The following is a 13761-nucleotide window of genomic DNA, read 5'->3' on the forward strand; positions in this document are numbered from 1 at the left end:
CTTGCCCAACGACCGTAAAAGTGACAATAAAGGAATCCCCGGGCAAACACCGCGCCTTGTAAATGATACGGCTGCCCCACGAACGCTTGAGTAGTCCATGACGTATCGCGAGGACGACAGGTGCTGATTATCACCGTGCAGCAACAGTAATCATTCACAACAAAGAAAACACAGTCAGGGGAACAAGGATCGGAAGAAAAGGCGGCTATATGGAATCGGCAACACGATCGGATGCAGTGGTTTAAATCAGGTAGAGTGATGAGGATGGGCTCCCCGTGGCTGTTTATCGTCCGGATCGGCTAGCTAGGCAATTCGGCTTTGATCAAGGGGCGCCCGGTTACATGCGATTCACCGATGGTCATGACTACCCTTATCTTGAAGGCCTTACTTCCCTTGTAATTCCATCCCATACTCGTCTTAGTGGTTGCACACAACAATTTAGGAATTATTGGTACTCTAATTTGAAGAACTTTAGTAGCGATTTTTGTCGTAAGCCCGCGGCCCACCTTCCTTTTTTGGAGAAAGTATATACAAGGGATTACACGCTCCGAATTTCTTCCATGAGATCGGGCCAACTCTCGCGGTCTTCCTAGCTTTTTCGTTCTACGGCAAGAAAATGGTGATCCCATATATCCTAGACCTGGCTTTTATTTATTTATTTTGGATTCAAGTTATTTTTTACCAGCCTCAAAGGAGGCAACCCATAATTTGGCTTTGCAAAATATTGCATACTGATACGCAAGCGAAGCATCGAGCTAGTCACCTTCAATATCTAAGTCGCTAATCATATGTTTGGCGTTGAGCATATAAGTTCTTGGACATCCAATTTTTACAACTTGGTTTTTAAGAGTGAATTTTGCTCGAGGTTTGTATAAAAAGTATGAACCTATAAGCAGAATTGCGCATGTGGGTGATTCTCACTCGCTCGTCTTGCTCTGCTTTGCTCCCAGGTTTGATTTCTTTGCTAGTTGATTGATCTTTACACTACGACTTGTACACACACAGATATATGGGATACAAGTTCTAAATCGAACAAAAGACAAATCCCATGGATTCTCCCGTGCGCCTACCAAATTGGACTTTCAAGACCAAATCTTATCCAATCTATCTTCGACAAAATCTCTTAGTCTCATCCAAACACTTGGCAAATATTTAAACATGTTTCTCACATGTAAATCAAGCTTACCACATTTCAACAATTTTGAATCTATGGAAGGCATTAAGTCAAGCAACAGGACAAGATATTCAAATTATGCCGGACATGACAGGCACGCCGAGGAGAACTTGACTTTTATGAATTCACATTGTGTGTGTGTGTGTGTGAGAGAGAGAGAGAGAGAGAGAGAGAGAGAGAAAATAATTTGATTAGTTAGCTAGTGGAGCAACTCCAAAGACTCTAGAGGAGGGGGAGGGGTGGGTCCATTTAGATGCCTTTTGAGCACTCGGAGTGTACAAATTAAAGCACATTTAAGGGCATTAGCTTTCTCATCCAAGATTGGTATCTCTAAGATAGCTACTTTTATAATACATGATGGATTCATCTTTGTATCCTCATATGTTCCTGATGATCTTCTGTTGCTTTAATCTTAATGTTTTGACTAACTCTTACTCTTCTGCGCAGCCACTATGCCATGAAGATGAGAGATCAGCCTTGCTGCAGTTCAAGCATAGCTTCCACATCAAGAAGTTTGCTTCTGGCGACCCTTCTGCTTATCCAAAGGTTGAGTCATGGGGAAATGCTAGCGATTGCTGCTCGTGGGATGGCTTGGAGTGTGACCACAACACTAGTCATGTGATTGGTCTCGACCTCAGTAGCAGCTTTCTCTATGGTTCTATCAACTCCAACAGCAGCATCTTCAGCCTTGTTCACCTACGGCAACTGAACCTTGCTGACAATCACTTCAATTATTCTCAAATTCCGAACGGTATAGGAAATCTTTCGAGACTAAGGAGTCTCAACCTCCATAGTTCTTTTTTTTCCGGTCAGATCCCTTTAGAGATCTCCTCTCTTTCCCAATTGACTTTCCTTGATCTGTCTAGATACTTTGACCCATATTCTACTGAATATCTTTTGAAACTTGAAAAACCCAGTTTGAGAGACCTAGTTCAAAACCTCACCAACCTGAAAGTACTAGACCTCAGTGCTGTGAACGTATCTTCTACGGTGCCACATGCTTTATCAAGCATGACCTCTCTGACAATTCTTTATCTCAGGAGTTGTTTGTTGTATGGTGAATTCCCAATGGGAATTTTTCGTCTACCAAACCTACAGATTCTAGACGTGTCAGACAACGAAAACCTATTTGGTTATCTTCCTGAATTTTCACCTGGTAGTCCGCTTGAGGGATTGCTGATTGGGCAGACAAATTTTTCTGGATTGCTGCCAAATTCAATTGGGAATCTTGATTCCTTAAACGTGTTAAAATTAGGGGAATCCAATTTCTATGGGATGCTTCCAAGCTCGCTAGGTAATTTGGCCCAGCTCACATATCTGGATGTTAGTGGAAACAATTTTTGGGGACAGGTTCCTTCATCAATAGCAAACTTATCAAAACTCACTGTCTTAGGACTCGGCGGCGGTACTTTTGATGCACGACCCCTTAGGAAGCTATCAAAACTCACTAGACTAGTACTTGAGAATACGAAACTAAGTGATGTATTACCACAATCTATTGCTAATCTGACCCAACTGTCTCTGTTGGTTCTCACCAACAATGAGTTATTTGGTGAAATCCCATCTTGGCTTTCAAACCTCACTAGATTATCCTATCTAATGCTTTCAGAAAATCAACTATCGGGCATGTTTCCAAGCTCAATCTCTCGAATCCAGCATTTTGAATTGCTTGATCTTTCTTCAAACAGCTTGAGTGGTAAAGTCGAGCTAGATATCTTTCAAAATCTCAAAAACCTTTATCTATTGGATCTGTCCGGAAACAAATTGACGGTGCTCGAAACAAACAGTACCAATGCTACTCTACCGAAATTCAATAGTTTAGGAATGGCATCATGCAACTTGAAGGAGTTTCCTAAATTCTTGCGGTTCCAGGATGAATTAGAAGTCCTTAATTTGGCGAATAATGGTATACATGGCCAAATACCAACTTGGTTGTGGAACACGAGTAGAGAAACAATGAGAAATATCGACCTTCATGGAAACTTTCTTACAGGATTTGAGCAGCATCCAAATGGCGCCATTCCATGGATATCACCACAATTCATAGATTTCAGCTTTAACAGGCTGCAAGGACCACTCCCACTTCCATCGCCGTCTATCCTTCTTTACAGTGTTGCTGGTAATTTACTAACCGGAGAAATCCCACCATCATTATGCCAAAATAGTGCTCTTTTTGTGCTTGACTTGTCTGATAATTACTTAAGTGGGGCCATTCCTCAATGCTTGGCCAGTGCTAGTAGTGATTCTCTGAAGCTGCTCAATTTGAGTTACAACAATTTTCAAGGTACTGTTCCCCAGATGTCTATGAGGGGGATCAAGATGATTGACTTTAGTCAAAATCAATTGCATGGGAGCCTACCACTTTCATTGGCTAATTGTACAATGCTTGAAATTCTTGTTTTGGGAGATAATCAGATCGAGGACACTTTTCCCTTTTGGTTGGGAACCCTTCCCCAGTTAGAAGTTCTTATTCTCCGATCTAACAGATTCCATGGTGCCATTGAGAACCCTAACACCAATTTGAAGTTTCCGAAGCTGCGGATCATTGACTTGTCTCGCAATGGTTTCTTTGGTACGTTGCCATCAGAGTACTTCCGGAATTGGAATGCAATGAAAGTGGTCGTGAAAGGAAATTCAACGTATATGGGCATGGATGCGATACCACAATATAGAGGGAAGGGACCAATTTCTTATGGAAAGCGTTTACCCTATTCAATAACAATATCTAGCAAAAGGACAAAAAGGCTATATGAGAAGATCCAAAGTGTATTTGTAGCAGTTGATCTTTCACACAACAAATTCAGCGGTGAAATTCCAGAATCCTTTGGAAGTCTTTGTGGACTTCAAGCACTAAACATTTCCGAAAACAACCTCACCGGCATCATCCCGTCATCCATGGCAAATTTGACGAACCTGGAATCGTTGGACCTATCTCAGAACCTGCTCTCAGGAGAGATCTCTCAGCAGCTAACCAAACTCACTTTCCTTTCAGTCCTAGACTTTTCTCATAACCGTCTCACAGGCCGCATACCTCGAGGTAAACAATTTGATACATTTGACAATAGTTCATATGGTGGGAATATGGGATTGTGTGGTGTCCCACTGACGATGTTATGCGGGAATTCAGAAACGTCACCCCCACCACCACCGGCACACAGCTCGCAAGTTGATGGTTCAGAGTTTTCGACGGGTATCTATTGGATGGTCATAATAATGGGATATGGGAGTGGACTGATAGTTGGGTTGGTTATTGGGCACACACTGACCTCGAGGTATCATGACCGATTTGTTGCGATCTTCGAAAGGGCAAAGAAAACTCCAAAGAGGCCGAAAAGGAAGGGGCGAAGAAACTAAATCTATTATCAGTGCTTGTACTATACTGTTTGTCCGTGTGTGTTATTAGTTTCAAGAAGTAATTTTCATGTCGTTTGTTATTTTCAGGTTTTCTTTCAAGTGAGACCTACGAAATCGGATGGTTGTTTATTTAAGAACTACAGCTACTCTGTTATGTAGTCTCTGTATTTCTCTTGCTAAGTGATTTTGATGAAGTATATAGTAATAACAATCAACAGATGAAAGCGCTTACTAATGATACTAGAGAAATGATGCTGCTATCTTTCTGTTATAGCCTTAGTAACTAAAGGCAATAACAAAGAAAAACAAATTCCATGAGCCGGTTGTTGACAAGTGTATTTGACCGTATGTGTGGTTCCACCTCCTGTAAAACGATTCTTTTGTTAAAAGTGAATTTTTTTATAAAAAAAATCAACTTAATCTGATATGAATGAGTGCTTAATTAATTCATCCCCAATTTTGGATTACGAATTTTGAACTAAAAAAAAAAAAAAACTACATCTATTTGCTACAGCAGCCCGGAAAGTCCAAGTGTAATAATTTTTCGTTCCCTCTCTCACTTTTCTTCTTGGGGTATGAGATCACTACTTATGGTATTCAAAGTGTAATTTGGTTTACTGATTCATAAAGTCAAGAAAGTAGAGCACGGATGTTACTTGACTGAAAAAACTGGGGATTTTGGGCGATTTCTTCAAGTTGGATGGTCTGTCGTTTTCGTACCAAAAATATAATTTATAAAACAGAGAATTAACAATTATCCCGAAGAATAGCAGTTAAATCTGAGATCATTTAAGGGGAGTAAAAAGCTGAATTGCGGTACTTACAATCAACTTTTTAATTTAATTCAGAAAGCAAATGAAAGTTGAATTTGTGATTGATTTGATTAAACTAATACTACCAAACTAAGAAAACGATTGAATGTTTGAAAATAGGAGAGAGATTAGACATGGGTTTCGATTCCACCTCCCCTTGCAATATAATCATAATAAAAACTAGGGTAATTATTCAACAAAACAAATAAGATTGTCGGTAGGGACTTGCAATCTCTATCGACAATCGTCGAGAGGGTTCACAGGACTCATACACCGTAAAGGCAATCTCAACATAGCGCGAATCGTCTCATTGAATCATTGCTTATGGTATTCGAAGTGTAATTTGGTTTACTGATTAATAAAGTCCAGAGAGGAGAGCACGGATGTGACTTGGCTGAAAAAACTGAGGATTTTGTCCTTCAAGGTGGACACGGCACTCATAAAACCATAAAAGCACATCATAACCATGAAGCTTGTTCAACTAGCATTGCTAAACTAGAGTTGGTCATACATCATGGGTTCATCTTGGTATCTTCCTATGTGCCTGATCGTGTGTTGTAATCTTCATATTTTGACCGACTCTTACTCTTCCACGCAGCTGCTATGCCATGAAGATGCGAGATCAGCCTTGCTGCAGTTCAAAGACATCTTGTTCATCAACGAGTTTGCTTCTGTTGACCCGTCTGCTTATCCAAAGACCAAGCCATGGAAGCTCGATGGAAATACTACCGAGTCAGATAATTAAAACACACAGGTCCAAGCCTTTGATTAGGTTCCTGGTACAGATATAACTCCTGTTAATATACGAATAATTTCTCCAATTACTTGATTCGGAACCTGCTGCTCCCTTCAACCCTCAAATTCTAGGTTTGTGCGCAACTGAGGTGGCTGAATCCATATTCGTTCATTCCACCCTTTAGCAGCAACCCAACCAGCATGTGGGGAACCCTCAAGAGCGTGGTTTGTGCCATCTTCCATGGAATAAAATCTCAATGACCCATCAATGGCATGGTAATAGACCTTATTTGTCGTTTCTCCCGATGCTGAAATGCAGAATGAGGAGGTACGACCAAGAAACAATGCTTGATTTCCCAGGCAGCTTGTTTCAGTAACCCAGGCCCTTCGAGAGTGACTTAACCTGAACAGGCGACATTGGCCTCTGTAGTCGTCACTTAAGATCGGATCAACATACAAGTTGGCAAAAAAGAGCTGTCCTTTACACTCAAACAAGTGATAACTTCCCGGTAATAACCTCAAATTTGAGTTAGTAGTAACAAGAATCCATTTGCGCTTAGCAACATTAAATGCTGCAAGAGCCCCATGACCGTCAAAGAGACAACAAAGGAATCTACGAACAAACACCACGCCTTGTAAACAATACGGCTGCCCCTCGAACGCTTGAGTGGTCCATGACATATCACGAGGACAACAGGTACTGATTGTAATCGTGCAGCAATAGTAATCACGCACAACAAAGAAAACACAGTCTGGGGAACAAGGATCAGAAGAAAAGGCGGCTATATGGGCTCGGCAACACGATCGGATGTCGTGGTTTAAATCAGGGAGAGTGATGATTTGCTTGGTGAAAGGCGAAAACAAGAAGTAAGACGTGATAGACTCCATCGCAGGGTGTTTTTGCCACGAGAAAAGCAGCCAACCGTGGTGTGAAGCGCGGATTTTGGGGACATTATGGCTGCGGATATCTTGCCCAATAACTTGATCCACAGAATAGGGCTTCTTGTGGTAATAGGGCTGCTTGTGGTGTGATGGGTCAAACAACTCACATACCAACACCATGGGGTCATCAAGCAAGAACCCATCATCATTCCAGTGGCAGTCCAGCAGCCACGGGAGTTTTTTGACATTATCATCCTCATGAGGTGGCCGAGGAAGTAGCCTTTCCCAATTCTTACAAACGGCACGGAAACGGATTCGATCGAAAGAAGAGAGGCGGGAAACAACCTCTGACGCGAGTATTTCTGGTGGAAGGTCCGGCCAAGGCTGGATTTCACTATCAAGCTTGCATCGGAGTTCGGGCGTAGTTCTCTGATGACTAACCACAAACTTGTCGTTCTTCTTCTGAGAGTACAGCGTTATGGCATTTCGTTCCGCAATACGCTCTTTCTTACGAGCTTTCAGACTTATCGCCATCGATACACAGATATACTGGTGTACAGAACTGCTTTCTTTTGATTTTTTAGTTGTTTTTGGAGCCATGCCGAAGAAACCTCTCTACGCCCAAGAACTGGAGATGAAAATCCCTACAAAAGCTTCTTACTAATCACACCATGGGATGTTAAGGCTTTGGTTATGGATATCAGAGTGTTCCTTCATCAGTACAAAGTGCCAATCAATTATAGACCCCAATGGGCTCGGATATGTGGTTGTACAGAAGCTTTTCTAACAGGTAGCTCAACAAATATTGTTTTCTCAAATTTGCCGATAAAATTGCTCTAAAATGGTCAGCATTCCTCTACAAAAAAAATTAAAATGACAGAAATTTAGCATAATATATGGGATCAGCTTCAAAGGACGAAGATAAAATTTCTTCGCTATTCCTCGTTGCAGCAAGATTCAGGATGAGTACCTCGTGACAGTAGGAAACCAACTCATGCAATGTGGCGAACACATGCTCGGTTACTGTTCCCAAAAATGTATACAAGGAAACTAGCAAATAGCAAGGAGATACACGGAAATTCTGGCAAAAATCCAATCATCCTTGACGGAAGGGTCAAAGCCCTAAAACCGTTAGACGAAGAAGATCAGAACGAATCGTCTCCAGTCCAATTGTGCTGTCCAGTGCCCGCGTTTGGGAAATGGAAGATTTCTATGATCTCATCTAATAAATCAAATTACTCCATCGTCTTTTTCTTATATTGCATTTAGAATGTCGAAGAAATGGGTAGAGAGAGAGAGAGAGACTTGCCTTGGTATAGCTCGAAGAAATCTTCACATTCTGTCAAAAGATTGATCGGGAGTGAGGGAGGGAGTTAGGATTTTCTGGATCAGAAAAACTATTCACGGAGGATTTACGAGCTGAATTTCGCACATCCAAAAGAGAAAATTTCAAAAAAGTCCCTGAATCTTCTGACAACTCACAAAAAAACACATGAACTTTCACTATTAACAAAAAAACATCTAAACTTAGCATTCCGTTAACAATTAGGCACTTGTCGTCCAATTCCGTCTAGTCCTAACAGATGGAGCTAACGAAAGGCGTTAACGTTTTAATTTTTTTTTCTTTTTACATTCAAAAATTACTTTTGCCTCTTTCTTTTTTATTAGTAAATAAATATGCAATAAAGTTTTTTTCTTATTATTTATTGAAAATTACTTTAACTCTATTTTTTATTTTCAAATTTTACCTTTCTCCTTGGCCCCCCCCCGTCGCTCTCTCTCTCTCTCTCCCTTTTTTATTTATTAGAATCGACTTCACACCACCAATTAACCCCATAACCAACCGCCAAAACCTTAGCCACAATTTCAAAAATTTGAAAGTACTTTTAACCTCTTCTTTGTAACCTTTTCTTTTCTTTTTTTTACTACTTTTACTTCCAAAAATTACTTTTAACTCATTCTTTTTTTAGTCATAAATAAATATGCATTAAAGTTCTTTTTTCCTTACTCTTTTCCAAAAATTATTCACCCCCGTTTTTGAATTATTTACGAAAATTATTTTAACACCCCCCCTGCTTCCCCACACCCAGCCCCGTTTTTTTTTACTTTCAAATTTAACCTTTCCCCTGCTCTATCTCCCTCTCTTTTTTTAGAAATTCGATCTCATACCACCAATTAACCCCACAACCAATTGATAGAGGAATTTTGGATTTCTCCAAACTGATCGGTGGAGAGAAGAGGGGGGAGGATTTTCATCAGTGGAGAGAGAGAGAGCATTTGAAAGTAAAAATGGGTCTTAAACTCTTTATTATAAATAAATAGTAAAGATTAGAGTTAAAGTCATTTTTGATAAATAGTAAGAAAAAAAACTTTATTTCATATTCATTTACTACTAAAAATAAAGAGTTAAAAGTAATTTTGGAAGTAAAAATTGTAAAAAATAGGAATGCTAAAAAAAAGGAGGTTAAAAGTAATTTTGAATTTCTGAAATTAGAGCTAGAGCTATGGCAATTGATCGTGGGATTGATTGGTGGTTTGGGGTTAAAGGTCTAAAAAAAAAGAGGGAGAGAGAAGGAGAGAAGGGGAAAGGTAAAATTTGAAAGTAACAAAAAACATGGTGGTTAAAGTTATTTTTATAAATAGTAAAAAATAGAGTTAAACTAATTTTGGATAAATAGTAAGATTTAAAGAACTTTATTGCATATTTATTTACCAATAAAAAAAAGAAAGAGTTAAAAGTAATTTTTGAATGTAAAAAGTAAAAAAAAAAAAAAAGTTAACGCCTTCAGTTAGGACTAGACGTAATTGGACGGCAGGGGCCTAATTGTTAACGGAATGCTAAGTTTAGGTGTTTTTATGCTAATAGTAAAAGTCCAGGTGTTTTTTTGCGAGTTGTCAGAAAGTTCAGAGATTTTTCTGAAATTTTCTCCATCCAAAAATATTTTGAACGATCCGAATTAAAAATAAATTGTTGCTTGCGCAGCTCTGAGAATAACTTATTCACAAAATATTCAAGACTACCACGTGAGTAAGTTATTCTCTTTCTTGATATTTTGAAATGGATGGGATTTGTCTGCTGTCGGGACAAACCCTATCCAAGTGCAATAATTTTCCGTCCCCTCTCTATTTTGCTACAGCAGCCTGGAAAGTCCAAGTGCAATAATTTTCCGTCCCCTCTCTCACATTTCTTCTTGGGGTATGAGATCACAGCTTATGGTATTCGAAGTGGAGAAAAAGTTATTTACAGAGCAGCCGTAAGCAAGTGTTTACGGAGCTCAATCTCAGCTGTCCAAAAGTATTTTGGATGATCTGAATTAAAAATAATCTATTACCGGAAATATCTCCGAAAATAGATATTACCGGTAATAAATTGTTTTAATCCGGACTGTTCAATGCCGAAACGAACGGCTGAGATCAAGCGGCTCCGTAAATAAGTATATCTCATTCGAAGTGAAATTTGGTTTACTGATTCATAAAGTCTAGAGAGAAGAGCATGGATGTGACTTGACTTAAAAATCTGGGTACTTTGGACAATTTCTTCAAGGTGGCCACGGCACTCATAAAACCATAAAAGCACATCATAACCATGAAGCTTGTTCGACTAGGAATGGTAAACTAGCTAGAGTTGGTTATACATCATGGGTTCATCTTGGTATCTTCCCATGTGCCTGATCGTATGTTGTAATCTCCATATTTTGACCGACTCTTACTCTTCCACGCAGCCGCTATGCCATGAAGATGAGAGATCAGCCTTGCTGCAGTTCAAAGACAGCTTGTTCATCAACGAGTTTGCTTCTGTTGACCCGTCTGCTTATCCAAAGACCGAGTCATGGAAGCTTGACGGAAATACTACCGATTGCTGCTCGTGGGATGGCGTGGAGTGTGACCATGACTCCGGTTGTGTGATTGGTCTCCACCTCAGTAGCAGCTTCCTCTACGGTTCAATCAACTCCAACAGCAGCCTCTTCAGCATTGTTCACCTTCAAAGGCTGAACCTTGCTAGCAATGACTTCAACTACTCTTGAGTTCCAACTGGTATTGGAAATCTTTCGAGACTAAGGAGTCTTAATTAACCTGTCCAATTCTTTTTTTTCCGGTCAGATTCCTTCAGAGATCTCCTCTCTTTCGAAATTGACTTTCCTTGATCTGTCTAGACATGTTTACTCACATTCTACTAAAAGTCACTTGAAACTTGAAAAACCCAGTCTGAGGGACCTAGTTCAAAACCTAACCAGCCTGAAAGTACTTGACCTCAGTGGGGTGAACTTATCTTCTACAGTTTCAAGTGCTTTATCAAATATGACCTCTCTAAGAAGTCTTAGTCTTATTAATTGTTTGCTGCACGGTGAATTCCCAATGGGCATTTTTCATCTACCAAACCTATGGATGTTACGCTTGACACTCAATGAAAACCTTTTTGGTTATCTTCCTGAATTTTCATGCAGTAGTCAACTTGAGGAATTGACGATTGGGGAGACAAGTTTTTCCGGAATGCTACCAATTTCAATTGGAAATCTTGAGGCCTTAAAAATATTAGAATTAGAATACACGAATTTGTATGGGATGCTTCCACCCTCGGTTGGCAATCTGGCCCAGCTCACGTAGCTCGACTTTATAGAAACAATTTCTGGGGAAAGATTCCTTCATCAATTGCAAACTTATCAAAACTCATCACTTAGGACTCAGTGGTGGGACTTTTGATGTAGGTACCCTACCCTTCATACTTGGAAAGCTATCAAAACTCACTGCACTGTACAGGTACAAAAATAAGTGATGTATTACCGCAGTGTCTTGCTAACCTGACCCATCTATCTGCGTTGGTTCTCAGCAACGATGAGTTACTTGGTGAAATCCCATCTTGGCTTTTGAATCTCACCCGAATTACCAGTCTAGACCTTTCAGGAAATCATTTATATGACATGTTTCCAAGCTCAATCTCTCAACTCAAGCACCTTGAAGTTCTTGATCTTTCTTCTAACAGCTTGAGTGGTAAAGTTGAGGTAGACATCTTTCAAAATCTCCAAACCTTACTCTATTGAACTTGTCAGGAAACAAATTGACGATGCTCGCAAGGAACAATAGCAATGCTACTTTACCGAAATTAAGTAGTGTAGGATTGGCCTCATGCAACTTGAAGGAGTTTCCTGATTTCTTGCAGTTCCAGGATGAATTAGAATTCCTTAAATTTGGCTAACAACAATATTCAGGGCCTAGTACCAACTTGGTTGTGGAACACAGGTAAAGAAACAATGAGTGGTATCGACCTTCATGGAAACTTTCGTACAGGAATTGAGCAGCATCCAGATGCCATTCCATGGATATCACTACGATTCCTAGATTTCAGTTTTAACAGGCTGCAAGGACCACTCCCACTTCCTCCACCGACTATCATTGCGTATATTGTTGCTGGTAATTTACTGACTGAAGAAGTCCCAAGATCATTCTGCCAAAACAGTGCTCTTTTCGTGCTTGACGTGTCTAATAATTATTTAAGCGGGACCATTCCTCAATGCTTGTCTAGTTCTTCTAGTGATTCTCTAGCACTGCTCAATATGAGTATGAACAATTTTCACGGTACTATTCCCCAAACATTCATGAGGGGGATCAAGATGATTGACTTGAGTCAAAATCAATTGCATGGGAGCCTACCACTTTCACTGGCTAATTGTACAATGCTTGAAATTCTTGTTCTGGGAGATAATCAGATCGAGGACACTTTTCCTTTTGGTTGGGAACTCTTCCTCAGTTAGAAGTTCTTGTTCTCCGATCTAACAGATTCCATGGTGCCATTGAGAATCCTAACACCAATTTGAAGTTTCCGAAGCTACGGATCATTGACTTGTCTCACAATGGTTTCTCTAGTACGTTGCCATCAGAGTACTTCCGGATATGGAATGCAATGAAAGTGGTCGCGAAAGGGAATTCAACGTATATGCAAGTGGAGGAGAAACCACGATCTATAGAAAAGGCTAAGTATGTTTATTCAAGGACTTTTACCTACTCGGTGACAATATCTGTTAAAGGGACAATAAGATTTTATGAGAAGATCCATAGTGTATTTGTAGCCGTTGATCTTTCAAACAACAAGTTCATGGGAGAAATTCCAGAATCCCTGGGGAAGTCTTGGTGGACTTCAAGTGCTAAACATTTCCAAAAACAACTTCACTGGTGTCATCCCTATATCCATGGCAAATTTGACGGACTTGGAATCGTTGGACATATCTCGAAACCTCTTCACAAGAGAGATCCCTCAGCAGCTAACCCAACTCACTTTTCTTTCTGTCCTAAACGTCTCTCATAACCATCTCACAGGCCACATACCTCGAGGTAAACAATTTGATACGTTTGACAATAGTTCATATGGTGGGAATATGGCATTGTGTGGTGCCCCTTTAACGTTGTTATGCGAGAATTCAGAAACATCACCCCTACCACCACTGCCACACAGCTCGCAAGGCGATGATTCAGAGTTTTCGAGGGGTATTTATTGGATCGTCATAATCATTGGATATGGGAGTGGGTTGATAGTTGGGTTGGTTATTGGGCAGACACTCACCACAAGGTATCATGAATGGTTTGTCGCGATCTTTGGAAGGGGAAAGAAACCTCAGAAGAGGCCGAAAAGGAAGGGGCGAAGAAATTAAAATCTACAAGTAGTGTCTGTAGTGTACAGTTTGTCAATGTGTGTGCTCTTAGATTTCAACAATTAAGTACTTTCCAAGTCTTTCATCATTTTTACGTTTTCATTTCCAGTGATGCCTACAAGGTCTGATGGTTGTTTATTTTGCAGCGTAGTTTCTGTAT

General features: G+C 40.1%; 2 protein-coding genes across 2 annotated transcripts; one reads left to right on the forward strand and one right to left on the reverse strand.

Moving 5' to 3' along the window:
- The first annotated feature begins 1531 nt into the window (after positions 1-1531).
- On the forward strand, positions 1532-6085 carry LOC131323572 (receptor-like protein 7). Its single transcript, XM_058355424.1, has 4 exons — positions 1532-4480; positions 4616-4678; positions 5710-5868; positions 5939-6085. Exons 1-4 carry the CDS (start codon positions 1532-1534, stop codon positions 6083-6085), a joined length of 3318 nt encoding a protein of 1105 aa, XP_058211407.1.
- Positions 5650-8345, reverse strand: LOC131322884 (uncharacterized). Its single transcript, XM_058354439.1, has 2 exons — positions 7928-8345; positions 5650-7813 (listed from the first exon to the last, which is right to left on the reverse strand). The coding sequence occupies exon 2, from the start codon at positions 7555-7557 to the stop codon at positions 6190-6192; it is 1368 nt and encodes a 455-aa protein (XP_058210422.1). The 5' UTR covers positions 7558-7813; positions 7928-8345; the 3' UTR covers positions 5650-6189.
- Positions 8346-13761: the final 5416 nt, after the last annotated feature.

The sequence above is a fragment of the Rhododendron vialii genome, chromosome 4a, assembly GCF_030253575.1.
Source record: "Rhododendron vialii isolate Sample 1 chromosome 4a, ASM3025357v1".
Lineage (NCBI taxonomy): Eukaryota > Viridiplantae > Streptophyta > Magnoliopsida > Ericales > Ericaceae > Rhododendron > Rhododendron vialii.